The sequence below is a fragment of the Paralichthys olivaceus genome, chromosome 8, assembly GCF_024713975.1.
Source record: "Paralichthys olivaceus isolate ysfri-2021 chromosome 8, ASM2471397v2, whole genome shotgun sequence".
NCBI lineage: Eukaryota > Metazoa > Chordata > Actinopteri > Pleuronectiformes > Paralichthyidae > Paralichthys > Paralichthys olivaceus.
The window spans coordinates 407,425-434,151 of NC_091100.1; the positions used below are offsets into that span (position 1 = coordinate 407,425).

General features: G+C 43.9%; 1 protein-coding gene across 9 annotated transcripts; it reads left to right on the forward strand.

Annotated features, from left to right (window-relative positions):
• Positions 1 to 1,736: 1,736 nt before the first annotated feature.
• Positions 1,737 to 25,813, forward strand: LOC109646842 (CSC1-like protein 2). 9 transcript variants are annotated; one of them, XM_069529550.1, is made up of 26 exons: positions 1,737 to 1,976; positions 2,905 to 3,264; positions 9,077 to 9,295; positions 9,585 to 9,664; positions 10,273 to 10,311; positions 11,868 to 11,958; positions 12,711 to 12,748; positions 12,917 to 13,089; positions 13,208 to 13,270; positions 14,244 to 14,295; positions 15,907 to 16,015; positions 16,096 to 16,166; positions 16,371 to 16,451; positions 16,670 to 16,793; positions 17,527 to 17,660; positions 17,792 to 17,929; positions 18,021 to 18,174; positions 18,949 to 19,055; positions 19,223 to 19,309; positions 19,393 to 19,458; positions 19,725 to 19,887; positions 19,986 to 20,091; positions 20,912 to 21,079; positions 21,241 to 21,356; positions 21,449 to 21,532; positions 21,819 to 25,813. In XM_069529550.1, exons 3-26 carry the CDS (start codon positions 9,104 to 9,106, stop codon positions 22,011 to 22,013), a joined length of 2,631 nt encoding a protein of 876 aa, XP_069385651.1. In that variant the 5' UTR covers positions 1,737 to 1,976; positions 2,905 to 3,264; positions 9,077 to 9,103; the 3' UTR covers positions 22,014 to 25,813. The 9 variants fall into 9 exon arrangements, with proteins under 9 accessions (XP_069385651.1, XP_069385653.1, XP_069385655.1 ...); XM_069529552.1 differs by having other exon boundaries at positions 21,822 to 25,813; XM_069529554.1 differs by having other exon boundaries at positions 12,917 to 13,059.
• The last annotated feature ends 914 nt before the right edge of the window (positions 25,814 to 26,727 follow it).

The following is a 26,727-nucleotide window of genomic DNA, read 5'->3' on the forward strand; positions in this document are numbered from 1 at the left end:
CCTCCATCCCTCCTCTCTCTCCCTCTCCTCCCTCCCTCCTCCCTCTCCTCCCTCTCTCTCTCACCCTCTCCTCCATCCCTCCTCTCTCTCCCTTTCTCTCTCTCTCTAACCCTCTCTATCTCTCTCCCTCTCCTCCATCCCTCCTCTCTCTCCCTCTCCTCCATCCCTCCTCCATCCCTCCTCTCTCTCCCTCTCCTCCATCCCTCCTCTCTCTCCCCTTCTCTCTCTCTCTAACCCTCTCTATCTCTCTCCCTCTCCTCCATCCCTCTCTCTCCCTCTCCTCCATCCCTCCTCTCTCTCCCTTTCTCTCTCACCCTCTCCTCCATCCCTCCTCTCTCTCCCTTTCTCTCTCTCTCTAACCCTCTCTATCTCTCTCCCTCTCCTCCATCCCTCCTCTCTTTCCCTCTCCTCCATCCCTCCTCCATCCCTCCTCTCTCTCCCTCTCCTCCATCCCTCCTCTCTCTCCCTTTCTCTCTCTCTCTCTCCCTCTCCTCCCTCCCTCCTCCCTCTCCTCCCTCTCTCTCTCTCTCACCCTCTCTATCTCTCTCCCTCTCCTCCATCCCTCCTCTCTCTCCCTCTCCTCCCTCCCTCCTCCCTCTCCTCCCTCTCTCTCTCACCCTCTCCTCCATCCCTCCTCTCTCTCCCTTTCTCTCTCTCTCTAACCCTCTCTATCTCTCTCCCTCTCCTCCATCCCTCCTCTCTCTCCCTCTCCTCCATCCCTCCTCCATCCCTCCTCTCTCTCCCTCTCCTCCATCCCTCCTCTCTCTCCCCTTCTCTCTCTCTCTAACCCTCTCTATCTCTCTCCCTCTCCTCCATCCCTCTCTCTCCCTCTCCTCCATCCCTCCTCTCTCTCCCTTTCTCTCTCACCCTCTCCTCCATCCCTCCTCTCTCTCCCTTTCTCTCTCTCTCTAACCCTCTCTATCTCTCTCCCTCTCCTCCATCCCTCCTCTCTTTCCCTCTCCTCCATCCCTCCTCCATCCCTCCTCTCTCTCCCTCTCCTCCATCCCTCCTCTCTCTCCCTTTCTCTCTCTCTCTCTCCCTCTCCTCCCTCCCTCCTCCCTCTCCTCCCTCTCTCTCTCTCTCACCCTCTCTATCTCTCTCCCTCTCCTCCATCCCTCCTCTCTCTCCCTCTCCTCCCTCCCTCCTCCCTCTCCTCCCTCTCTCTCTCACCCTCTCCTCCATCCCTCCTCTCTCTCCCTTTCTCTCTCTCTCTAACCCTCTCTATCTCTCTCCCTCTCCTCCATCCCTCCTCTCTCTCCCTCTCCTCCATCCCTCCTCTCTCTTCCTCTCCTCCATCCCTCCTCTCTCTCCCTCTCCTCCATCCCTCCTCCCTCTCCTCCCTCTCTCTCTCTCTAACCCTCTCTATCTCTCTCCCTCTCCTCCATCCCTCCTCCATCCCTCCTCTCTCTTCCTGTCCTCCATCCCTCCTCTCTCTCCCTCTCCTCCATCCCTCCTCCATCCCTCCTCTCTCTCCCCTTCTCTCTCTCTCTAACCCTCTCTATCTCTCTCCCTCTCCTCCATCCCTCCTCTCTCTCCCTCTCCTCCATCCCTCCTCCCTCTCCCCCTCTCTCTCTCTCACCCTCTCTATCTCTCTCCCTCTCCTCCATCCCTCCTCTCTCTCCCTCTCCTCCATCCCTCCTCCCTCTCCCCCTCTCTCTCTCTCACCCTCCATCTCTCTGATCATTTCTGTGAAACAAGCACAGAGTCAAACACTTCTTTCTGTAACTTTAATCCAGATGGACTCAATCACCTGAACGACGGTATCTATTACCCTCCCGTAGGTCCACTGAGTGGAGGAGACATCCTGTCCTCTTGTGTCCACGCGTCCTGACGATGAGCCCCTGTGAGACCTCAACCAGAGACACCAAGATGCTGGAGTTATAAAGTTTTGGTTTCTCGAGGCCATGAAAGTCAAGTCTCATTGGTCGAGGCTGGATTGAGGAGAAACCGGATACCGCCCTCTCATCGACCAAGGGGTATGGATTGGGGCGGGGCTTGGTGACGTGGCAGCTGCTGATTGGTTGAGGGTGGGGGGTGTCAAAAGTTCACCTTGTCACTCTGACATACAACATCCCTCTATTCTGTTATATTTGTTATTATTATTAATAATAATATTGTTATTAGTATAGTAATAGTCTTTATCATTACTGTTGTTGTTGTTATTATTATTATTGTTGTTGTTACTGTTGTTGTTGTTGTTATAATTGTTTTATTATCATTACTGTTGTTGTTGTTGTTATAATTGTTTTTATTATCATTACTGTTGTTGTTGTTGTTGTTATAATTGTTTTTATTATCATTACTGTTGTTGTTATAATTGTTTTTATTATTATTACTGTTGTTGTTATAATTGTTTTTATTATCATTACTGTTGTTGTTATAATTGTTTTTATTATCATTACTGTTGTTGTTATTATTATTATTGTTGTTGTTACTGTTGTTGTTGTTGTTATAATTGTTTTTATTATCATTCCTGTTGTTGTTATTGTAATTGTTTTTATTATCATTCCTGTTGTTGTTATAATTGTTTTTATTATCATTCCTGTTGTTGTTGTTATAATTGTTTTTATTATCATTCCTGTTGTTGTTGTTGTTATAATTGTTTTTATTATCATTCCTGTTGTTGTTGTTATAATTGTTTTTATTATCATTACTGTTGTTGTTATTGTAATTGTTTTTATTATCATTCCTGTTGTTGTTATAATTGTTTTTATTATCATTCCTGTTGTTGTTGTTGTTATAATTGTTTTTATTATCATTCCTGTTGTTGTTGTTGTTATAATTGTTTTTATTATCATTCCTGTTGTTGTTATAATTGTTTTTATTATCGTTCCTGTTGTTGTTATTGTAATTATTATTATAAAACATTCTTTCACTGTAGATTCATGATTCTTATCGTTTCAGTGACTCTTTCCCTCAGACCGGAAGCTGTGTGTGGTCGCCCCCTGTCGGTGGAGCGGTGCAGCAGCAGCTCCTCCCTCAGCTCGGTGACACCGCCTCCATTTTGACACGGACACCGGCGGAGCAGCAGCGGCCCGCAGCGTCTGAGGCGGCCGGCGGAGACACACGCTCCTCGGCGAACAGTGGCTCTGAGTCCCGGTGGTTGGTGCTCGGTCCTCGGCCTGAAGCAGCTCGTTTGTCGGATGGCGGCGCATCGTCGCGACGCGGAGGAGGATCAGTGAGAATCCAACGTTTTCTCCGGTGAAATTTCTCCATTGAGCGGAGGAGGAGGAGGAGGAGGAGGAGGAGGAAGAGGAGGCTCAGGTACCGGCTTTATTCTAATTGGTTTATTTATTACCAGCTTTATTCTGCGGTTTATCATAAGGCGGCTTTGTTGGATCTGCTCAGCGGGAGGATGAGCCGCCGACAGGCCGCGGCTGAGGCTGCAGCTGCGGCCTGTCGGCGGCTCCAGCCCGGGCAGCATCACCCAGAGGCTCCGCTGGTGCGTGTGTGCGCGTGTGCGGTTATATAATGTGTGCGCAGTGGACTCATCGAGCTGTGCGTGCATGTGCGTGCATGTGCGTGCGTTAGCAGCTGTGATGTGATATTAGCAGCAGCACATTTAACCCGGGTCAGTCTCCGCCCTGTGTCCCGGGTTAGTGATCCGAGCATCTGCGGGGGATGCAGCTGGGGTCGGTCCGGGCCTGCAGGGCCGCAGCTCCACCAGTTCACCAGTTCATCATTCCACCAGTTCATCAGTTCATCAGCTCATCAGTTCATCAGCTCATCAGCTCATCAGTTCATCAGCTCACCAGTTCATCAATTCATCAGTTCATCATTCCACCAGTTCATCAGTTCATCATTCCACCAGTTCATCAGTCCACCAGTTCATCAGTTCATCATTCCACCAGTTCATCAGTCCATCAGTTCATCAGCTCATCAGTTCATCAATTCATCAGTTCATCATTCCACCAGTTCATCAGTCCATCAGTTCATCATTCCACCAGTTCATCAATTCATCAGCTCATCAGTTCATCAATTCATCATTCCACCAGTTCATCAATTCATCAGTTCATCATTCCACCAGTTCATCAATTCATCAGTTCATCATTCCACCAGTTCATCAGCTCATCAGTTCATCACTTCATCATTCCACCAGTTCATCAGTTCATCAGCTCATCAGTTCATCATTCCACCAGTTCATCAGTTCATCAGCTCACCAGTTCATCATTCCACCAGTTCATCAGCTCATCAGTTCATCATTCCACCAGTTCAATTACTTATAGTTAAATACTTTATATGTAAATACTTTATGTTTAAATATTTTATACTTAAATACTTTATATTTAAATACTTGATACTTGAATACTTTATATGTAAATACTTTATATTTAAATACTTTATACTTAAATACTTTATATGTAAATACTTTATATTTAAATACTTTATATTTAAATACTTGATACTTAAATACTTTATAGGTAAATACTTTATACTGAAATACTTTATACTTAAATACTTTATATTTAAATACTTTATATTTAAATACTTATTTTAAATACTTTGTATGTAAATACTTTACTTTATATTTAAATATTTTACTTTGTATGTAAATACTTTACTTTATATATTAATACTTTATATTTAAATACTTTATATGTAAATACTTTACTTTATATATAAATAATTTACTTTATATTTAAATACTTTATATGTAAATACTTTACTTTATATATAAATAATTTATTTTATATTTAAATACTTTATATAAGTAGACACATTAAACCATAGAAGAAGAAGAAGCGAACTACTGTGAAGTAATGTGGGGTACTGTAGTACTGTGGAGTAATGTAGTAGTGAAGTACTGTAATACTGTAGTAATGTAGCACTGTGTGGTAATGTGGAGTACTGTAGTACTGTGGAGTACCGTAGTACTGTGGAGTACTGTAGTACTGTGTGGTAATGTGTAGTACTGTAGTACTGTGTGGTAATGTGTAGTACTGTGGAGTACTGTAGTACTGTATGGTACTGTGGAGTACTGTAGTACTGTGTGGTAATTTGGAGTACCGTAGTACTGTGGAGTACTGTAGTACTGTGGAGTACTATGTAGTACTGTGGAGTACTGTAGTACTGTGTAGTACTGTGGAGTACTGTAGTACTGTGGAGTACTATGGAGTACTGTGTAGTACTGTGGAGTACTGTAGTACTGTGGAGTACCGTAGTACTGTGGAGTACCGTAGTACTGTGGAGTACCGTATTACTGTGGAGTACTGTAGTACTGTGGAGTACCGTAGTACTGTGGAGTACTGTAGTACTGTGTAGTACTGTGGAGTACTGTAGTACTGTGGAGTACTGTGGAGTACTGTAGTACTGTGGAGTACTGTAGTACTGTGTAGTACTGTGGAGTACTATGTTTTGGTGATTTATGATTGATCAGTTCTCTGTGGGTATCAAACCATCACCACCTGAGGAACACGTCACTTTGTCCAAGGGTCCGATCGTCAGTTCTGTGAGACTGAGAAGAAGCTCGTCCTCCATCGGCTGCTTCTGTCCCGACCTCCACATTGGAAACAACAAGGACTAATGTCCCCGGCATCTTTCCACCCAGCAACCTGTCGGAGAGACGCAGTCCTCGCTCTCTGCCTCGTCCTCAGAGGACGTGTTGGTCCCAGCTGAGCACCTCAGACCAACTGACTACAACTCCCAGCAGCCACCTCCAGAATCCAGGCCCTGAACGAGGCCCAGCTCAGATTCCACGTCTCCGTCCTCCGACATCTGTCAATCTAACCATCACCCAGTGACAGGACGTCATGTCTATGATCTTCAATCAGATGTAAATAGATTTTATTCAAAAGAAATCAGTGATTGACTTTAGACATTTAACAACTTGTATGGTGCGCTCACACCAAACTCACCCATCAACTCGTGTCACGCACTTTGAGGCGTTTGGAATTTGCATCAAACTCGCAGCGACGCGACGCTCAGGGCAGAAGAAACAGAAAAACAAATGAAGACGTCATTTCTGATCCACACAGTGATTCACATTCTGATGCTGGACGACTCTCTGACATGTTTCTGTCCCCGCAGCATGAAGCTTCTACTGAATCATGTTTGTTGAGATAAGAGCTGACGTTCAAACTGTGGACAACAGTGACGAGACACACACACACACACACACACACACACACACACACACACACACACACACACACTGCTATCTGTGAAACTGTGTGTGTGTGTGAAGGATTCAGATGAGTCATGCTGCTGCTGCTCCATGACAACGGTGGGGGGGGGGGGGGGTGTTATTCTGTGAATGGTGCTGATTGGTGGAATATTGCTGATGAAATCCCACGGTCCCTGTCAGCCCCCCCTACAGGCTGCAGAGAGCATCACAGCTCCAGCGTCAGTCAACTGCACGGATGATGAGGTCACGGACAGAGTGTTGGATTCTGTGCTTCTCTGCTCAGGACTGAATGAGGTTGAAGGTCAGGTGACAGGAAGTACTGCTGCGCTCAGACGACAACAGAAAATCTTCCCCTGTCGTGTTTGAGATGCACGACAGACGACAAGCTGCTCCTCAGCCAATCACGCTCCGTCTTCTACAACATGCGATTGCAACTCGCTGTGAGACTTTCTCCCGAGTGCCTGCACTACGAAAAGAGTTCAACCGTTATCCAGCTGAACTTAACCTAACGATCAGTCAGGCCGAGCGGTCACATGACGCTTATCAACTCGTTAACCCAGGTCTTCCTCACCTGGACGTGTACATAAAGGGGGCGGGGTTTACTGCGTATTACCATTCACAGACATGCACAGTTTGACTGACAGCGGAGCAGGTTATTATAGTGAACGAAAACTAAAACTAGCAATGAAAAAATAATTTGGTTAACTGAAATACAAATAAAAACCACAATGAACAAAGCAAAACTAACTAAACTAAACTGAACTGCAGATAAATTCAGCTTCGTTGTCGTTTCGTTTTCTTCCTCGATGACTTCCTGTCTATGCTGCCACCCTCTGGAGGGAGGGAGGGTGGCAGCATAGACAGGAAGGGAAGCCATTTATCCAAGACTTGCTCCAGTGGCTTTAGATTTAGTCAGTGCCCCTCACGGCCTCCCAAGCATTTTCTCTGTGTGTGGACTTCTATCGTCGGGTCTGAGAAATCAGACTACGACTTCTCTTGAGCAACGCGTTTTCCTCAAGATTAACAAAAATGATTGCACTAAAGATATGTGGTGAGGTGTGTGTGTGTGTGTGTGTGTGAGATCATTTCAGATAATTGTCTCAGGGACGGTTATAAAAATTGGTAAAACAATTCCAAGTGGAGACCAGAGAGATGTGAATATAGCGGCTTCTTGAAGCTGTTCAAACCATCTTGTCTCTCTCTCACCTACTGCAACTAACATCCTGTTTTTGTGGCTGATATATATAGTTTGTCTTTGGATAAGTGCCTGTTAATTAAAGGTTCACACTAAAGTTTACTAGATTTACATTCAGAAATCATTTGACTAGTAGTGCCATTCTTATTTTCATATTTACAATCTTTTACTCGGGCAGATATGAGGCATCCATTTCTTATCAAGCCACCTGTGGAATAACATTATTAGCATTATGACTGTATGGGGTGAGATGAATTGGATTTGTTTTTCAGTTATAGGAAACATTTTGCCTTGTTTCTGGAGGTTCACAAGGTTTTTCCACAACTTCATGCTGGAATACAGACCATTTAAATTTTACTTTAGATTTACCTGCAGCTGATGGTTAAAGAATGAAATTAAAGGACTTGATAAACCATATTTGGTGTCACACATTGTTTCATCCTCTACAAGTCAAGGCTTTCTCTTAATACCTGGAAAAATAAAACTAAGACTTAAACTAAATAAAAACTAAACTGAAACTAGTCGATTCCTCAAAATAAAAACTAAAGTAAAACTACAAAATCACTTGTTGAACTAACTAAAACTAAACAGAAATAAAAAAGCAAACTGAAAAACTATAATAACCTTGCAGCGGAGTCTCGTGTTTCACAACGAGGATCAAACTGTTAGAATGAAAGAACCAGTTCCAGCTGCTCAACGCAGGAAGAACAGCTGGGAAACACGGGGGATTGTTTTTACAGTGAAACTGTGCAGCTCTACGGGATCCTCCACAGTAACAATGATGTCATGTTTCAAATGAATTGATTGGTCTGTGGGCGGAGCTTCTATTGGATTACTGATCTGTAAACTTCATAACCAAACATTGATCCTGAAATTAAACAAACGGACGTAGAGTTCCACAAGTTCAACAAAATAAAATGTTGCATATTTAGAATTTGTTCGTTTGCTAATGAGCGAATGCGTCGCTGCCTCTGTCGACTGTGGCAGATGAAGACGATGAGAACTGGTGGAGCAGAAACTCAGCTGTGGCTCAGAAGGTAGAGCGGGTCGTCCACAGTGTTAGTGGTTTGATCCCTGGACTCAACGCATGCTGAAGTGTGTGAACCGCTCCTGACGGCTGCGTGTCATAGAAACGTGCTAGTGCTTTATGAGCGCATGAATCCATGCAGTCGATCTCTGCTGGATCTTTTAGGATCTAATATGAACCTCCCTCCATAAATACTATTGACCATCGTCTTCTGTCTCCACCGCAACAAACCATGACCAGTTAGAAAGGTCGGGGGGCGGGTCTCTTTGTTTCAAGTCAGGGATGTAATGATGATGTCACTGACTTCAGCTCCGTCACTTGTGTTTCGTGACAAACGTCTGCCGAGGCGTAAAAACTGGGTCAGGAGCTGCAGTCATGACAACGGGATCAGTAGGTCACAGAGGGAGGAAGCTGTCTGCTGCTGCAGCTGAGGCATGCTGGGAAATGTAGTCTGAAGTCACCAGTTAGCTGCAGACGAGACTTGGCGGCCATGTTTGTTTCACCTGCTGCTGATCAGTGACGCTGCTTCACTTTTCAAACGTCTCCATCGCTGGTTCTGTCTTCGTTGGAATAAATTATAAAAGAATATAAATAATTAATAAAAGAATATAAATAAAAACGATCGTCAGGTCCACATCCACTCATTTAGTCTTACTGATGTCATTTTAATAATCCACTTGTTGTATTGTCGGTTTGTTGAACTGCTGTTCATAACGTTCTCCTCCCTCAGGGTCTCAGCCACAATGCGGCAGTGAGCATGCTCAGAGTGCTGATCGTTACCATGGCGATATTTGGCGGTGGCCAGACGTGTGGCGGTCAGGACAACTGCTCGGCTAACAGCGAGTCCAAAGATTACTGTTACTCTGCTCGTATTCGCAGCACGGTGCTGCAGGGCCTGCCGTTCGGAGGAGTGCCCACCGTGCTCGCCCTCGACTTCATGTGCTTCCTGGTGAGACACTGACACACAGAAACAGACATCATGTATGTTATGATTTGGTGCTATAGAAATAAAACTGAATTGAAACACACACATGACCAGAGGAGAAACATGGCAGTTCTGGTAACGTTGAAAAAACTAAAAAATCAATTCTGCAGCTTAAAAATGGAGAAAGATCCACATTGACCCACATACTGATGTTCACTGACTGTAACCTGTAACCACGGCGACCACAGTGTGTTTCTGTGACCTCTGAGTGACCATGAGACGTCTAACAGGAAGTCTTTGTCTTTCTCTGCAGGTGCTGCTTTTTGTCTTTTCTATTCTGCGGAAAGTTGCCTGGGACTATGGCCGCCTGGCACTGGTCACCGACGCCGACAGGTAAACAGTTTTCAGTTTCCAACCTGATGAAGGTCTCATGGTCCAGATGCCAGATCCATCTTCGGTGGTGTCTGTCCGAAGACCAGTTTGAGATTGTTAGTTCAGAGCTTCACACTTTGAGTTATTTAGAACATTAGTCCTTTAGTCCTTCAGACCTCTGGTCCATTAGACCTGTAGATCTTCAGAGCTGGACTCAGTTAGTCCTTTAGATCTTCAGAGCTGGACTCAGTTAGTCCTTTAGATCTTCAGAGCTGGACTCAGTTAGTCCTGTAGATCTTCAGAGCTGGACTCAGTTAGTCCTTTAGTTTGTCAGCACTTGAAAACATTAGACCTTGAGTCTGTCAGACCTTCACTTCTCTGACTCTGTGTGTGAGAAGGTTTAACTGTATATTTATGTGAACACACTCAGGTTGCGTCGTGTTGTTGAACTGCAGTTGTGAAGGTTTCTGGCGAAGCCTCTGTTAAACACAGTTGACAGGTCTATTCTGACTGTTGTTGGATTCTTCTGTATAAACCCTCAGTTTGTGTTGCTGTTGTGTTGTCGTCCTCTCAGCGATGTGTCTCTCTCACAGCAGCGTTTTGTTTTCTTTCTGTTTCTCGTCCTGAAGACTGAAGAAGCGTTTCAGCGACGTGGAGGAGCGGGAATAGTATGTTGCAGCTTCCTCCGTGTTTGGTTTGCTAACATCTTCCTCTTCTTCTGGTTTCATTAACAGGGTTCTGCTCTCTGATTGGTGCACTAACACAACTCCTCCTCCTTCATTTCAGTGTCTGTGTTTCTGTATGGGGGGTTATTTGTGCCACTCACCTAATGGATGTTGTGTTTTAATGAAGTGCTAATCTTGTCACGAATATCAGCTTGACAGTGTAGAGTGGCCGTGCTGCCCCCTACAGGCAGGGATGAAACTGTTGCGTTCATCTGTACGAGCTCTCACAACATTAAACTGAAACACGTGTGTGTTTGTTGTGTTGTTACAGATGAACAGAATAAAAACTTTATTGCACTGAACTCACTTTCTCAGGAGGACGTGTGAACGCAAATGTCCGAGTCAGAGCCTCCGTATTTTCTGCAGACTTCATCTGCCTCCGAGAGCCGAGAGAGTTTGTGGTGATAAGAGATTTAAACACGATCTCTGCAGCGGAGTGAATACGTCACTTCCTCGTCTTACTTGGATGAAAACGATGACACACATGCTCACAGTCCTTTTCTGATTGGTTCTTTATCCATCATGACAAAGCTCATCTGTGGCACCAGTCGCTCCCTGTTCACCTTGAAACTGACCCCTGGGTATTTCAATGAAAAAAGAGCGCTTCAGTCTCTGCTAATGTGATGCCAACTGATGCGATGCTAACAGATGTGATGCTAACACTGCTGCACACTTCTCTCCATTTGAATGTTAACTCAGCCGAAGACGAGACAGAGCTAACTATGAGCCGGTGAAAAGGTAACAGGCTGTGTGTGTGTAGCTCAGTGAGCTGTAACCCTGTGACGTGTTAGCTAACCCAACATATTAGCTCCTCTAAAGTACAGAACGTGGTGAGTTCCCAGTCAACCTCAACATCCAAGATGGCCACACAGAAAACTACACACGTTGTCTAACTTCTATGGGTCGACATGTTGTTACAGTCACTGGTGATGTTAGTGAGCGACCCCCAACACACACACACACACAGACACACACAGACACACACAGACACACACAGACACACACACACGTCTCTCTGTAGTTGTGAGGACACTTGAGGTTTGTACTGAGACGTGATTCCCGCAGTGTTAACGTCATTCTCACTTCGCCTACGTTCTCATTCACTTTCATTTATTTCGTCCTGATGTCTTTAAGAAGTTGTTGAATTAAACTTCATTGAGTTTTTGTGGCCGGTTGGTGGTTGAGTGGCAACGTCATCGAGAATGAAGCAGCTAAAGATCTGCACTCGTTTCCGTCGTGTTCCAGATTTATTGATGATTGATGAGAAGACTTCTTGTCCGTCACTGCTGGTGTGAGTTGCATTAGTTGAAGAGTCTTAAGAGCCGGAGGAACAGCGGTAACATCAGGATACACATCTGTCCTGTTGAGTGGACAGCTCTGTCTGTGATCTATTCCACTTCCTGTTAGCTCCCTCTGTGTTGAGTGTCTCTATCAGAGTTCAAAGTAGCTACATGCTAACAGCTAACAGTCACCTGACTCTTTCCTCTCTGTCTCCACAGTGTTGCCTCCGCAATGCACTCAGAAACGCCCGACCGCTACGAACGCCTCACGTCCGTCTCCAGCTCCGTCGACTTCGACCAGAGAGACAACGTAAGGACCTTCATCGTTTTCCTCTTCATCACTGTCGACTGAGCTGTGTGCACGTCCGTGGCCGTAGACAGTGACTGAATGGAAACACGCATCGGCCAAGAAAAAATCTATAGAACTTGAAATATAAGTTACATAGTCTATGTAAAATACAAACATAACATCTTTACTGCTTCGTTTATGTAAAATATGAATTTACACACGGAAACATTCGTCAACATTTAGATTATTAATCTTGTCATTGACTTAACAAACCAAAACTCATTCTTGTGACGCTAAATGAATGAACCTTCTTCTTTGGTTTGGCTGTAATGAGCCTCTGTAACTGCCACTCTGGAGATGGTGCGGCGCCCTCTGGTGGTGCAGATGTAAACTGCAGAATAAGACTGGCGCTGCTTTGATGAAAAGATCATTTTAGTTTGATCCTGACGCAGTTTGATGTTCTTACAGTTGAACATTCTTCCTGCAGTGTCAGTCTATCGCTTCATGTTGAGACGTTTTGTGTAAAGTGTGTGTTTGTTGTGTGTTGGACCAGTGAAAGTGGAGTTTAGCAGGTTTCTGTTTGGTTTTAATCTCACTATTATTTCACTCTGAGATCTGAAACAAAGAACAAGTCAAATGTTTTCTACATTTTTATCAAATTTATCGTAATAAAATAAAAAAACTTAAATAACAAATTGTCTTAAATCAGACTGAAGTCTCAAAAGTTTGTGTTTGTGATTTTCACGCTGTGATTGGTGTGTTCTGACCTGCAGGGCTTCTGCTCGTGGCTGACGGCCATCTTCAGAATAAAGTGAGTCAAAGGTTCACTGAGATATTTTGGCTTGATTTCTGGAGGAAGTGGCGTCCATCTTTATTTATAGTCTGTGGTTGTGACTGAGATGCCCCCTGGTGGCAGAAAGCTACATGTTGCGTGTTTAACTCTACATTAATGTCATGTTTTTGACTTGTCCTCCTGCAGGGATGAAGAGATCAGAGAGAAATGTGGGGAGGATGCAGTTCACTACCTTTCCTTCCAGCGCCACATCATCGGCCTGCTGGTCGTAGTAGGAGTCCTCTCTGTCGGCATCGTCCTGCCCGTCAACTTCTCTGGAGACCTGCTGGGTAAGAACAACACCTGCACCACACCTATAGGTCAGTAAAAGACGTGTCTTTAAACGCAGCTCATAGATTTCCTCAGCAGCTGGACTGGATCCTGTGGACTCTGGTCTGGAGTTTTCCTCTCACTGTGTTCTCGTCTTGTTGGTTTTAGTCCGAATTATCAGTAAAGATGCGTTCCTAAGCCAAGGAGTACCTGGACCTCCGTCTAAAGAAGGTAACGACAGGTGCTGTGTGTTAGTCTGATGGTAGCCGGTGGTTTTAGTTGAACCTGGATCAGTGTGGTCAGGAAGTGTAGCTCTGTGTTTCAGTAGAGTAGTGATTCAGAATGTCCGACCTCGCTATAGGAATAATGAGCTGATGGTTGTTTATGATGTAAAATTCAATTCATTTAATTTGTAAAGCGTCAAATCATATATAAATGATCTCTTTACATAGAAGGTCGAGACCTTAAAAATAATAGAGAAACTTACAGCTCTCACAAGGTCTCTGACGACTGAGAGTCAAAGTGACCTCTGCCTCGACCGGTCTGTCTTATGTGTCAGAGGTCAAAGGTCATGGTGACCTTATATTATCCTGAATGTAAAATGTAATGTAGTGTGAAACTTATGGATTTGTCCTAGTTCTGTTTGTGAATGCTCATAGTCAGGTTGATCATTTTATGACTGCAAAATGTTTACTAGCTCTAATGTTCAGAAAACATCACTTTCCTCAGACTGTCTATTGCTGCAGCTCCTCTTTTCAGCCTCTGTCTCAAACACGTCTTCTTCTTTGGTCAGTTCATTGGCAGGTGGCAACCAACGTCATGGTGCATTACCCTCAAACACTTGTTTTTAGCTCCTGTCTCTTTAAGACCCCCCCCCCCCCCAGGCTGATAAAGCGGCGTCTCCTCTGATTGGTCAGCTGGTCCACTCTGTTGTGATTGGTCAACTGCTTCCAACACGTGTAGGAAATGTCGCCCTCGTCTCTCTCTTTACCTGCTTTGTGAGGCGTGTATGACACGATGGCTGGTGGTTACATCTTAAAAACTCCCGGCTGCCCAGTGAACATCTAGAGAAGATCATGTGATGATGAACTGTCGATTCCAAGACAAAACATTTCATTTAAAATTTGAGCTTCACCCGAAGAAATAAGCATTTTCAACTCTAACGTGTTTCCTGATGAAAAACTTCTTCTGCTTTTTGTTCCAGAAAACAACGCCTACAGCTTCGGACGCACCACGATCGCCAACCTAAAGTCTGGGTGAGCACATGATCATCACCGCTGGAGTTGTTAATGAAGACAGGGGCTGCTGATTGGTCCAGATGTGACCATGTGATCAGGTTCAATGACAAGAGCTTGACAACAATTAAAAAATATGTCAAAGCAGAAAACTTGAATTAATCTGATAATTTAGGTACTTATGAAAGTTTAGTCTAGTTTAGGACAAATATGAAAACTGAACCTAGCATATCACAAAGACTTGAAGCAGGGGGAAACTGTTAGCATAGCTTAGCACAAAGACTTGAAGCAGAGGGAAACTGTTAGCCTAGCATATCACAAAGACTTGAAGCAGGGGGAAACTGTTAGCATAGCTTAGCACAAAGACTTGAAGCAGAGGGAAACTGTTAGCATAGCTTAGCACAAAGATTTGAAGCAGAGGGAAACTGTTAGCATAGCATATCACAAAGACTTGAAGCAGAGGGAAACTGTTAGCATAGCATAGCACAAAGACTTGAAGCAGAGGGAAACTGTTAGCCTAGCATATCACAAAGACTTGAAGCAGAGGGAAACTGTTAGCCTAGCATATCACAAAGACTTGAAGCAGGGGGAAACTGTTAGCATAGCTTAGCACAAAGACTTGAAGCAGAGGGAAACTGTTAGCATAGCTTAGCACAAAGACTTGATGCAGAGGGAAACTGTTAGCATAGCATATCACAAAGACTTGAAGCAGGGGGAAACTGTTAGCATAGCTTAGCACAAAGACTTGAAGCAGAGGGAAACTGTTAGCATAGCTTAGCACAAAGATTTGAAGCAGAGGGAAACTGTTAGCATAGCATATCACAAAGACTTGAAGCAGAGGGAAACTGTTAGCATAGCATAGCACAAAGACTTGAAGCAGAGGGAAACTGTTAGCATAGCTTAGCACAAAGACTTGAAGCAGAGGGAAACTGTTAGCATAGCATATCACAAAGACTTGAAGCAGAGGGAAACTGTTAGCATAGCATAGCACAAAGACTTGAAGCAGAGGGAAACTGTTAGCCTAGCATATCACAAAGACTTGAAGCAGAGGGAAACTGTTAGCATAGCTTAGCACAAAGACTTGATGCAGAGGGAAACTGTTAGCATAGCATATCACAAAGACTTGAAGCAGGGGGAAACTGTTAGCATAGCTTAGCACAAAGACTTGAAGCAGAGGGAAACTGTTAGCATAGCTTAGCACAAAGATTTGAAGCAGAGGGAAACTGTTAGCATAGCATATCACAAAGACTTGAAGCAGAGGGAAACTGTTAGCATAGCATAGCACAAAGACTTGAAGCAGAGGGAAACTGTTAGCATAGCTTAGCACAAAGACTTGAAGCAGAGGGAAACTGTTAGCATAGCATATCACAAAGACTTGAAGCAGAGGGAAACTGTTAGCATAGCATAGCACAAAGACTTGAAGCAGAGGGAAACTGTTAGCCTAGCATATCACAAAGACTTGAAGCAGAGGGAAACTGTTAGCATAGCTTAGCACAAAGACTTGAAGCAGAGGGAAACCGTTAGCTTGGCTCCAAAGTAAAGAATCTTCAACCGTTTAAAGTCTGTAGGTCTGAACAATAACGATTTAAATGCTCAAAGATTTGTTTTAAATGAAATCCATGTTTTGTTCAGGACGAATCTGCTGTGGCTCCACACTTCTTTTGCCTTCATGTATCTGCTCCTGACCGTCTACAGCATGAGGAGACACACGTCCAAGATGCACTACAAGGAGGACGACCTGGTACGAGTCCTCAGGAAACTGAAGAGTCCAACACTCACAAAGGATCGCTCAGTTTTTAATCCCAGTTTTGTGTCTTGCAGGTGAAACGCACTTTATTCATTAACGGCATCTCTAAATACGCTGAGGAGAGTCAGATCAAACAGCACTTTGAGTAAGTTCATCTTCTTGTGGTAATGAGGAAACAGTACAGATATATAATTATAGATTATATGACGACAGCAGGTTACAGGACGTAATCTGGAGCCAAACCCCACTGACGTCAGGGAGGCAGGGTTTAACCTACACAGGTTAATAGAACGCAGCATTTGTTTAGGAGTCGCACACTCGGGGTTGAGCTCGTTCTCTCTGTTTGCAGACAGGCGTATGAGAACTGCACCGTGTTGGAGGCTCGGATCTGCTACAACGTGGCCAAACTGATGTCTCTGAATGCAGAGAGGTGAGGCAGACGGGGCCGGGCCCAGTGCATGCTGGGATACAATCAAACATCTGCTTCTTCACAGCGTCCTGCCTGAGTCTGATGTCATCCACTAACATTCAGTCTGTGAAGAACTTCATGGAGAATCTTAATGTTTTCAAGTTTCCATCAGTATCACATTGATCGTCTGTGCGTCACTGCTGCTTTAATAAGACACACTGTGTGTTTGTGTTTTACAGGAAGAAGACGGAGCGCAGTAAGAAGTTCTTCACCGACCTGATGGCGAAGGAACACGTTCCCACCATGATCAACCCCAAACCCTGTGGACACCTCTGCTGCTGCGCCATCACCGGCTGCGAGGAGGTGACGCTCCGCCCCGAGCTTCAGCTGCGTTAACGATAGAGCGGAAAACCAAACGCTTCAGCTTCAGATTCATCAGGAGAAAATGTATCAATGAATCTGGACAGATGTTGACATCTGTTTCTAAACTTTTAGTTTAATCATTTCTCCTGATGTGTTCAGATCTGCGGGAGAAACAAGTTTCAGTTCATATTCATGTTAGTTTTATTTTAAAGATTTATTTTTCATACCAACTTCCAGACAGTTTTTCATCCATCGTACAACGACTTCACACTTTCTAACAGTTCTGTTTTGTTTTGAGGAAATTTGGACTGTAAATAAAGATGGAAGACACATTTCCACTTCCTCCCATTGCACAAAGGTGAAGCTAGAATATCTCAGATGCTAAAGCTGCCATCTTGTGGAGATGACATCATCTCGTCTGTGCAGAAGGAGGTTTATGATCAATACTGCCGTCAGCCACCAGGGAGAGATGGAGACACTTGGCTTCACTTCGCTGTCATGTCGTCCATCTTTAGTTAAAGTCCATGATTCAGACTGAAACATCAGCTGTTGACTGAAAGGAATTAAAACACATTTTCTTGAATGTAACATGAAGGTCTGACCATCCTCTGACTGCTCATCTGGCACCAGCAGGTCGAGGGTTTGACCATCGTTCACATAGAGGAACATGCAGAAGCCTCAGCTCAACGTTAGCATTTGTGCTAACATGCTGAACCGAATGTGTTTCCTGCAGGAGGAGGCGGTGAGCTTCTACACGAAGAGAGAGTCCAAACTGAAGGAGGAGTACAGGAAGGAGAAGGAGAAGGTCCATACCAAACCGCTGGGCATGGCCTTCGTCACCTTCCAGAACGAGTCCATGACCGCCATGTGAGCCGCGCCCCCATGTTAACCCTCACTTAGTTCACTCATTAGTTTACCTTTACATCCTTTGTTTGCATTAAATTATATTAATATTGTTGTACCCCGCCCCTTTCTGTGACCCCACCTCCTCTCCGCAGTATTTTGAAAGATTTTAACGCCTGTCAAGTTCAGGGTTGTCGGTGTCGACAGGAGCCACGTTCCTCTCAGTTCAGTGACGCTCTTCATGTTCACAACTGGAGCGTTTCATACGCACCTGACCCGCAGAACGTCCGCTGGTAAGTCCACGAGCTCCACCCACCTCACACCCCACCAAACAAACGAACCCCTTCAGATCAGCTGATGCTGTGTGCTGGTTTGCTCCTGCAGGGAGCATCTGTCGCTGGGTGGCATCTCCTGGTGGATCCGCTGCTTCATCATCAACTGCATCCTCTTCCTCCTGCTCTTCTTCCTCACCACACCTGCCATCATCATCTCCACAATGGACAAGTTCAACGTCACCAAGCCCGTCGAGTATCTAAACGTAAGAACCCACAAGCAGCTGTGTTACAGTCTGAGCAGGTTGCTGACTCAGAGGCTCCACCCACACTGATATGTTTAAATTTTAATTGTAAAGCACCTCCGTCCTCGCTCACTCACCTGAAAACACATCACATGACCGGTCACCTCCACTGGTCATGTGATGTAAACAGGAAGTAGAGTGTCTCCTCTGCAGTTGGTTGCTTAGTAACAGAAACTCCTTTGAAGGAGGAGCAGTGATGGTGAAAAGAGCGGGGACTTCTTTTCTCTGGAACTGTTCCTGACAGGAAGTGTTAGCGACGCTTTGTGTTCACCGCTGGTAGTCGAGTCATGTGACTGATGAGAACCAATCAGAAGAGAACGTCTGATCATCGTTTACTATCATTAGTTGTTTACATATAAACAGTTCTCTACTACAAACCCAAACTTCCCATTGTATGTGATCGAACACTTTCTCTGCGTTCAGAGAGACCACCGTACCTTGCAGATTACTTTGCTGACACACTTGAATAATGTCAAGTAACTTTCTCTCATTATTTCACAAATAACTTCCAGCAACGAACCCTCTGGTCATAACTGATAATAGATTGTAAATCTCAGTCTCTGTTCGTCCAGACTAAAATAAAACCCCGGAGTTCACGACCAGCAGCGTCTACACAAGTCTCAGGAATCAGAGGCTGTAAATACTCTGCTAGGCGTAACCATAGCAACAGTGATGAGTTTAGAAACTAAAACTTGTCTGTGTGGGCGGAGCCTGACTCTGGCTCTCTCTCTACAGAATCCCATCGTCACTCAGTTCTTCCCGACTCTGCTTCTCTGGGCGTTCTCTGCTCTGCTGCCGACCATCGTCTATTACTCTGCCTTCTTCGAGGCTCACTGGACCAGGTAACTTCTTCATCATCTTCATCGGTGTCAGGACGAGAACATTACCACTGCGATGTTAGCTAGCACAGGCTCAGGTCAGGAGTCAAGACGAGTTCGAGTCACATCTGCCTTAGATCAGATCTCAGACTTTGATTGAGACTTTGATTTGACCTCTCATATGTTCGCAGGTCTGGTGAAAACAGGACAACGATGCACAAATGTTACACCTTCCTGATCTTCATGGTGCTGCTGCTTCCGTCTCTTGGACTCAGCAGGTGATAAAAACGTTCAGACTGTAAGAATCTGATGTGAACTTTGACCTCTGATGTCCTCACTAAATTCTATCTGTCTTTTTCAGTCTGGATGTTTTCTTCCGTTGGCTCTTCGATAGAAAGTTTCTGGCTGATGCTAAAGTCAGATTTGAGTGAGTCCAGAACATTTATACATTAAATCATATACATTTGTGTGCATATGATTTATAACAGAAAATGATTTTACTCATTTATGATGAAATGTTAAAATGTAGAAATTTGAAAGTACATTTTAAATTCAGTATCATCATCACCAGATAAGCAAAACATTTTTTTTTAACCCACAAATCTGAACATAAAACTCATCTTTTTTTCTAGAACTTTTTAAATCATCATCAAAATAATTATCAGTTATTGATCAGTCAACTTGTTCCTCCAGGTGCGTCTTCCTGCCTGATAACGGAGCTTTCTTCGTCAATTATGTCATCGCCTCTGCGTTCATTGGAAACGCCATGGACCTGTTGAGGATCCCGGGTCTGCTCATGTACATGATTCGGCTGTGCCTGGCTCGCTCCGCCGCCGACCGCCGCAACGTCAAGAGGGTGAAGATCAGTTTGTAGTAACACAATGAAAAAAAACGTCTTTTTATTAACGTGCTGTGATTGTATACTGATATAGTCACGACCTGTCGTCCCTCCAGCACCAGGCCTATGAGTTCCAGTTTGGAGCAGCATACGCCTGGATGATGAACGTCTTCACGGTGGTGATGGCCTACAGCATCACCTGCCCCATCATCGTCCCCTTTGGTCAGAGTCAACACGACACAGCATCACACAGTCTACAGCAGTATATGTATCACAGTGTCAGTACTACAATACTGTCGAAGTACTGAAGTACTGATACGAGTAACTAGAACAATAAAACTTCATTCACATCATATCAGAATCTAAAACTTGATGTTTCCTCTCTGAGTTAGTTTTAGTTTCCGTGGTAAATCAGGGACTAAAGAAGTTTGACAGACTCCTGTCGTCACCTACGTGGGTGGAGTCTACCTATGCTTGACTCTGATTGGTTTGTAGACAGAGTCTGATGTTGGTGTGTTGTGAAGTGCTTTGTGTGGTTTCCACAGCATCAGCACCTTCAGGTGCAGTACTCCACAGTACTACAGTACTCACTAGTTCAAATACACAAAACGAACGTCCTGGTGGTTCAAACATTTTATCATCGAAGGTGAAGACTGCAGCTGCTTCCTCTTCTTCTTCTATGGTTTAATGTGTCTCTACTTCCTGTGATTGGTCCAACAAAGAGTTTTCACTGTGAACCAACAGAACCTGGTTCAGTTTGATCCAGACCCAGAACTCCTCTTCTGGTCTGAGGAACCTTTCACACCTGATGTTCAGCTTCAGACTGAACTGACGAGTCTGAAGGTTTGAACCAAACCAGGTGTGAACGAGTCCCGAGACTCCTCTGATTCCACCAAGTCAGAATCCAGATCTCAGTAGTCCAGGTCAGGTTTCAATGAGTTTTCAATCAGTCCATTCTGCCTCAGGTCTTGTCAAGTCAGCATTACCTGCTCTAATCAGAGGATATTAAAGCACCCGTGTGACTCACCTGCCCCCCCTGCAGGTCTGATGTACATGCTGCTTAAACACCTGGTGGACCGATACAACATGTACTACGCCTACCTGCCGTCCAAACTGGACAAGAAGATCCACTCCGGAGCCGTCACCCAGGTGGTGGCTGCACCCATCCTCTGCCTCTTCTGGCTACTCTTCTTCTCCACTGTACGCACAGGTAAACTTTGCCCCTGCTGGACAAACTGCTAAGCTACATTTTCTACTCAGTGTTAAGTTATCGAAGGAGTCAAAACCTGAAACAAGACAAAAACATGCTCCATATTGTGTGGTGACGGTTATGACGTGTAGTTAATGTGCTAACAAATGCTTATATGACAGGTTTTGAGACACCAACCTCCATGTTTACTCTGGTGGTGCTGATCGTCACCATCGTGGTCTGTCTGTCCCACGTCTGTTTCGGACACTTCAAGTACCTGAGTGCTCACAACTACAAGGTACAGCAGTCTTTTAATGGAAGCTGCTAAACACTGATAATGAAACATAATGTATTTGTTCAGGACACTGTCTCACTCTTACTTGTTCTCAGATCGACACCAAGGAGAACGATGTGGACACTGTTGAGAATGGACGTCCAGCTCGTCCCTCGTCCTCGCCCATCACCAAATCTCAGGTGAGACGACGTTAGTAACTCAAGTGGGAGGTTTGTTTGAAGGAATTTTTATTTCTCCAGTTTATTGTAGTTACAGCACCTTGTCAGTGGGGGTGCTGCAGCCCCTTCACCACCCCCACTTTCAACATTGTTGGTTCGATCAGAAAATGTTGTGATGTTAATCCTCAGGTTGAATTATCTATCAAATGAGTCTGAATACTTTAAAATTCATTGTAGGTTGTGAGCTCTGTGTTTTGTCTCCCCCTGCTGGTTAACCTGGTTCTTGGGGTTTTATGTGGTCCGACAGCAGCAGCAGCAGCAACAGATGTACATCGCCCAGGTGCTTCAGGACCCAAACTCAGACGAGCCAGGGGGCGGCAGCGGCGAGGAGGACCGTGGGTCATCCCAGGATGAGGAGATACTGAACGGAGGAAACAGCATAAACGAGGCGGATTTCCAGTCAGGGGAGGACAGTCTGATTGCCAACGAGGTCCGCCAGTAGCTGGAGGTGGAACCAAAGGGAGCAGATGGAGCTAGCTGAGTCCACACCCATACAACATGTGTAGAATAAACGTGAATCACTACACATGCAGATACAACAACAGACAGACACAGTTAGCTCCACCCCCTCCCTGCTCGAAGACTTGACCCTGACCTTTGACGCCGGCGCTGGGTCGCCAGTATCCAGTCCTGCTATTCTGTAGAAACTTGGTGGACATCAAACTGTTTCGCAGGAAGTCACTGTAAATAACCACAAAGCCAAAAGTTTTTCTTATTTTGTTTTTCTGGGGGTAAAGGACTGGGTTTTAAATTTTGTGCCTGGGCTGGACTTTTTTTGTTCGTACTCGTGTCTTGACTCTTTATCCCACCGTAGGTCGCAGGGACTCCTACCAGGGGTCAGAGCTGATGCTGTCTATTTCCTCAGCCCGGTTAACGCCTCCAAACAATTTCTGCTGTTGCCGTCCTCCGGTGTCAGAGTGCTAAATAATTCGCCAATCTCTCGTAGTGGTAGAAGTTTTGCTTATGCAGACGCATCACAGCCTCCTTTCTTCACATTCTCCTCTTTGTTTTTGTGGAACCCGTCGTTTTTGGATTTTGCTGGAACATTCAACACATCACCTGGAAGTTTTGGATTTTTTCGATCTGCCAAGCTTGTGCTGCATGTTGCTGTCTGCGTTGACGATATCGCCACCAAAGGATGTCATCCATCACAGGACTGTAGTGAACGCACCTGATCTCCACTCAGTCCCAGCAGCACGTTGTCCTACCGGCTGAATGAACGTTAAGCTTCCCTGCTTTAGTTGGATGACTTCTCGGCCATCGAACAACTGGACTCAACACAAGGATTCTTTCCTTCCTCAGTTTTATTTCACCTGAACTACCTTAAATAATGAATACCAGACAAAGGGAACAGGGATGTTCGTGTCTGTGTAGGTTTAGCATTCAAGACTCTTCATTGACGGGAGAACTTTGTGCAGACGCTCTGTTATGTCCAGCAGCAGCAGTTGAGTAGTTGAGTTCAGGTAGAAGAGCAGAGCTTTTCGACCTTTTCAATCCTTAACACCTGTCAGGAAGGACTCTCAAGGGAAAACGTTTTTCGTGTGTGAGTGTGTGTGTGTGTCTGACCAATAGCTTATCTTACACCAGCCTTCAGAAATAAGGGTTCATCAAAGTCACCATGTAACCAAAAACACCACGTTAGGCTAATGTTGGCCGATAGAAAGAATATGAACCACGTGATGTTGAGTCTTTTCACCTTAGCCTAGCCTAGTACAAATGACCAACCACTCGAAGTCTTCTTGTTGTACACATTGTCTCTTCTTGTTAGCAGCTGTCAAAGGCTTCTTTGATAGGATTAAAATATTAATGTATGGTCCAGTTAGCATAACGTTCTAGGTTTTCATCCCTGGCTCTAGTCGACAAAATCCAGGTGTCTCCTGTGTGGATTTGGTGGTGCGCTATTTTGCTAGCTAACAAGACATTTCAAGGGCGAAGAAATCATTAAATCTGAGATGTTGACCAAAGGATGATCTGTGTGAAACGTGTTAGAGCCCATAATGGAGAAGGAAATCTTAGCTTATTAGCCGTGTCACTACGCTGCACTGTCAGACTATTAACTTATAGATAGAGACATGTTCCCCGTTACCGACTGAGCGAACGAAACTAGCTAACTGTCATTCAGCTTGTTTCAAGCTCACCAACTTAAAGAGTCGCTCTTTATCAAATGAAATTCATTCTTTTTTTCTCTTATGATGGAGCTAACCTCAGTTTCCAGTCTTTGTGCTAAGCTAGGCTAAACATGTCCTGAATAAAGAAAATATAGATTAGAAAAATCTGTGATGTGGCTAAATTTAATTTAAAGGACATTGAATTATCAAACATCAAGAACATGTAAACTACATCAATTTTCATCAGTTTGAGAATTGACTGAAACGTTGTCATCACTTCCTCCCTGATCTGATATTAGACTTCGTCCGATTGTTCATGTTTAGTCGATTATCTCCTCGACTTCTTTTTTTTTTTTTAATTTTCCCTATACACATTTTCAATGGACATCTATCATCCAAACATCATCTGGCATTTCCTCCGACAGTGTAGTACGCTTGATGCTCTTATACTTGATTTTAACTACACATACTCATGATGGTACCCACGCTTACCTTTGTCTTCTGAACGTTGAAGCATTATTGGTTGCCATGGCAACAGGAAAAGGATGCTGACATGGCGTAATTAATAGACAATGGAAGAAACGGAAGAATAACAAAAACTTAATTGTGTGTGTGTGTGTGTGTGTGTGTGTGGATACAGGGCTGGACTATGAAAGCTGTAGCCACCAACATGTTGGTTTTAGTCTGGTGCTACACGCCGGAGAACCTGCAGCATTTGTGTCCAGGTGATGTAGAATTCTTTTAGTTTCCTCTTCACTTCCAGCCGTCGTCTCTCAGGCGCTCCGGCCGTGATTGTATGCACATGACAGTGAATCTGAAGGAGAGTCACATTGGATCTGAGACTGGAGGTTCAGCAGCTCTCAGTCTGGAGGTGTCCTCTGGAGTTTCAGCTCAGTGATCAGACTGTAAATCAACAGAAACATCTTGTGTCCTGAAGATTCAGGATTTCTGACAATCAGCCTCTTAAATTAGCAGAACGTTGCCTGAATGTACATTCAGTAGCTGTTCTGGAGCTTTTGACCACATGAGCTTCATCAGCAGATGGAATTAACAGTGAAGTGTAGATGTTTAAAAACGTATTTTCTGATCATTTCAAGGAGTTTTGGTTCATATCTGAATGAAGAACACATAATATGGTCAGAAGCTCCAGAGCAGCTATTGAGTGAACCTCGTAATGAAAGTTTAGGAACTGTGACTGAAATCAATCTGACTCTTGTCATTTGGTTTAAAGTCATGTAGGAGCTCAGATCTGCGGATGCGACTGTTCTTTGAATTTTAAAAGAGTTTTCTCTGGTGACGATGTTCCATGAGCAAAGCAGAGGTTATCACATGCTAACATGCTAACTTTAGTAGAAACAAAGAAGTGATAGAAACAGAAGAAAACGAACGTTAACGGTGTTGTTTCACCTCTGGAGACATTGGTTGATAGATTAGTGGGCTGCTAATGCTAACATTAGCTATGCAGCTCTCCCTCTAGATTTCTTCCACCGACCAGATGCCTGGAGGCCAAAAGAGTTCCAACGTCTCACGTGGTCTAGACTGCTTTGATCTGCTTCAGTCCGGTTCAGGCTGGTTTGATCTGATCTGGTTCTGAGGAGCTGAGCTGAAGGTTGAGAGCTGAAGGTTGAGAGCTGCTGTGGTCACTGATGTCTCGATGTTATGATGTGAAGACGCTGGTATAAAAAAAAGTGTGTGATATTTTTGTAACTGACTGAAGTATTTGATACTGAACCCGTGTTAAAGAAACGTCGATAGCTGTGACGATGCTGTTGTAACATGTAACTAAAGGTTTTTAATAATCAGCCGCTGCTTTTTGCTTTTGGTAGTTTTTTAAATTGTTGCTGAACTTACTGAATTTGTGAAAAGAATAATGTGAAGTAAAGAGCTGAAAGCTACTGATCCTGGGAACATGTGTATAAAATGTGTGTAAATAGCCATGGAACTGCACCGTCGTCCTCGGAGACGAACACAACTCAGTATCTCATCTCACCAACTCCGAGCTAACGTCAACTGGTCCATTTCATGCTTTTAATTTATTAATGTAACACTATTTATTTTTTTGCTTTCCAGGTTATATGTACAGTGAAACATTCGTCCTATTTATGTTATTTGATCAATAAAAAATTACTTCATCCGTCCTGTTTACCTGATGTACAGTCAGTGATGGTCTTTATATACAGTCAGTGATTATCTTTATATACAGTCAGTGTCTTTATATACAGTCAGTGTCTTTATATACAGTCAGTGATGGTCTTTATATACAGTCAGTGATCATCTTTATATACAGTCAGTGATCGTCTTTATATACAGTCAGTGATCGTCTTTATATACAGTCAGTGTCTTTATATACAGTCAGTGATGGTCTTTATATACAGTCAGTGTCTTTATATACAGTCAGTGATCATCTTTATATACAGTCAGTGATCATCTTTATATACAGTCAGTGATCATCTTTATATACAGTCAGTGATCGTCTTTATATACAGTCAGTGATTATCTTTATATACAGTCAGTGATGGTCTTTATATACAGTCAGTGATCGTCTTTATATACAGTCAGTGTCTTTATATACAGTCAGTGATCGTCTTTATATACAGTCAGTGATCGTCTTTATATACAGTCAGTGATCGTCTTTATATACAGTCAGTGTCTTTATATACAGTCAGTGATCATCTTTATATACAGTCAGTGATGGTCTTTATATACAGTCAGTGTCTTTATATACAGTCAGTGATGGTCTTTATATACAGTCAGTGATCATCTTTATATACAGTCAGTGTCTTTATATACAGTCAGTGATCATCTTTATATACAGTCAGTGATGGTCTTTATATACAGTCAGTGTCTTTATATACAGTCAGTGATCATCTTTATATACAGTCAGTGTCTTTATATACAGTCAGTGATGGTCTTTATATACAGTCAGTGATCATCTTTATATACAGTCAGTGATGGTCTTTATATACAGTCAGTGTCTTTATATACAGTCAGTGTCTTTATATACAGTCAGTGATGGTCTTTATATACAGTCAGTGATCATCTTTATAT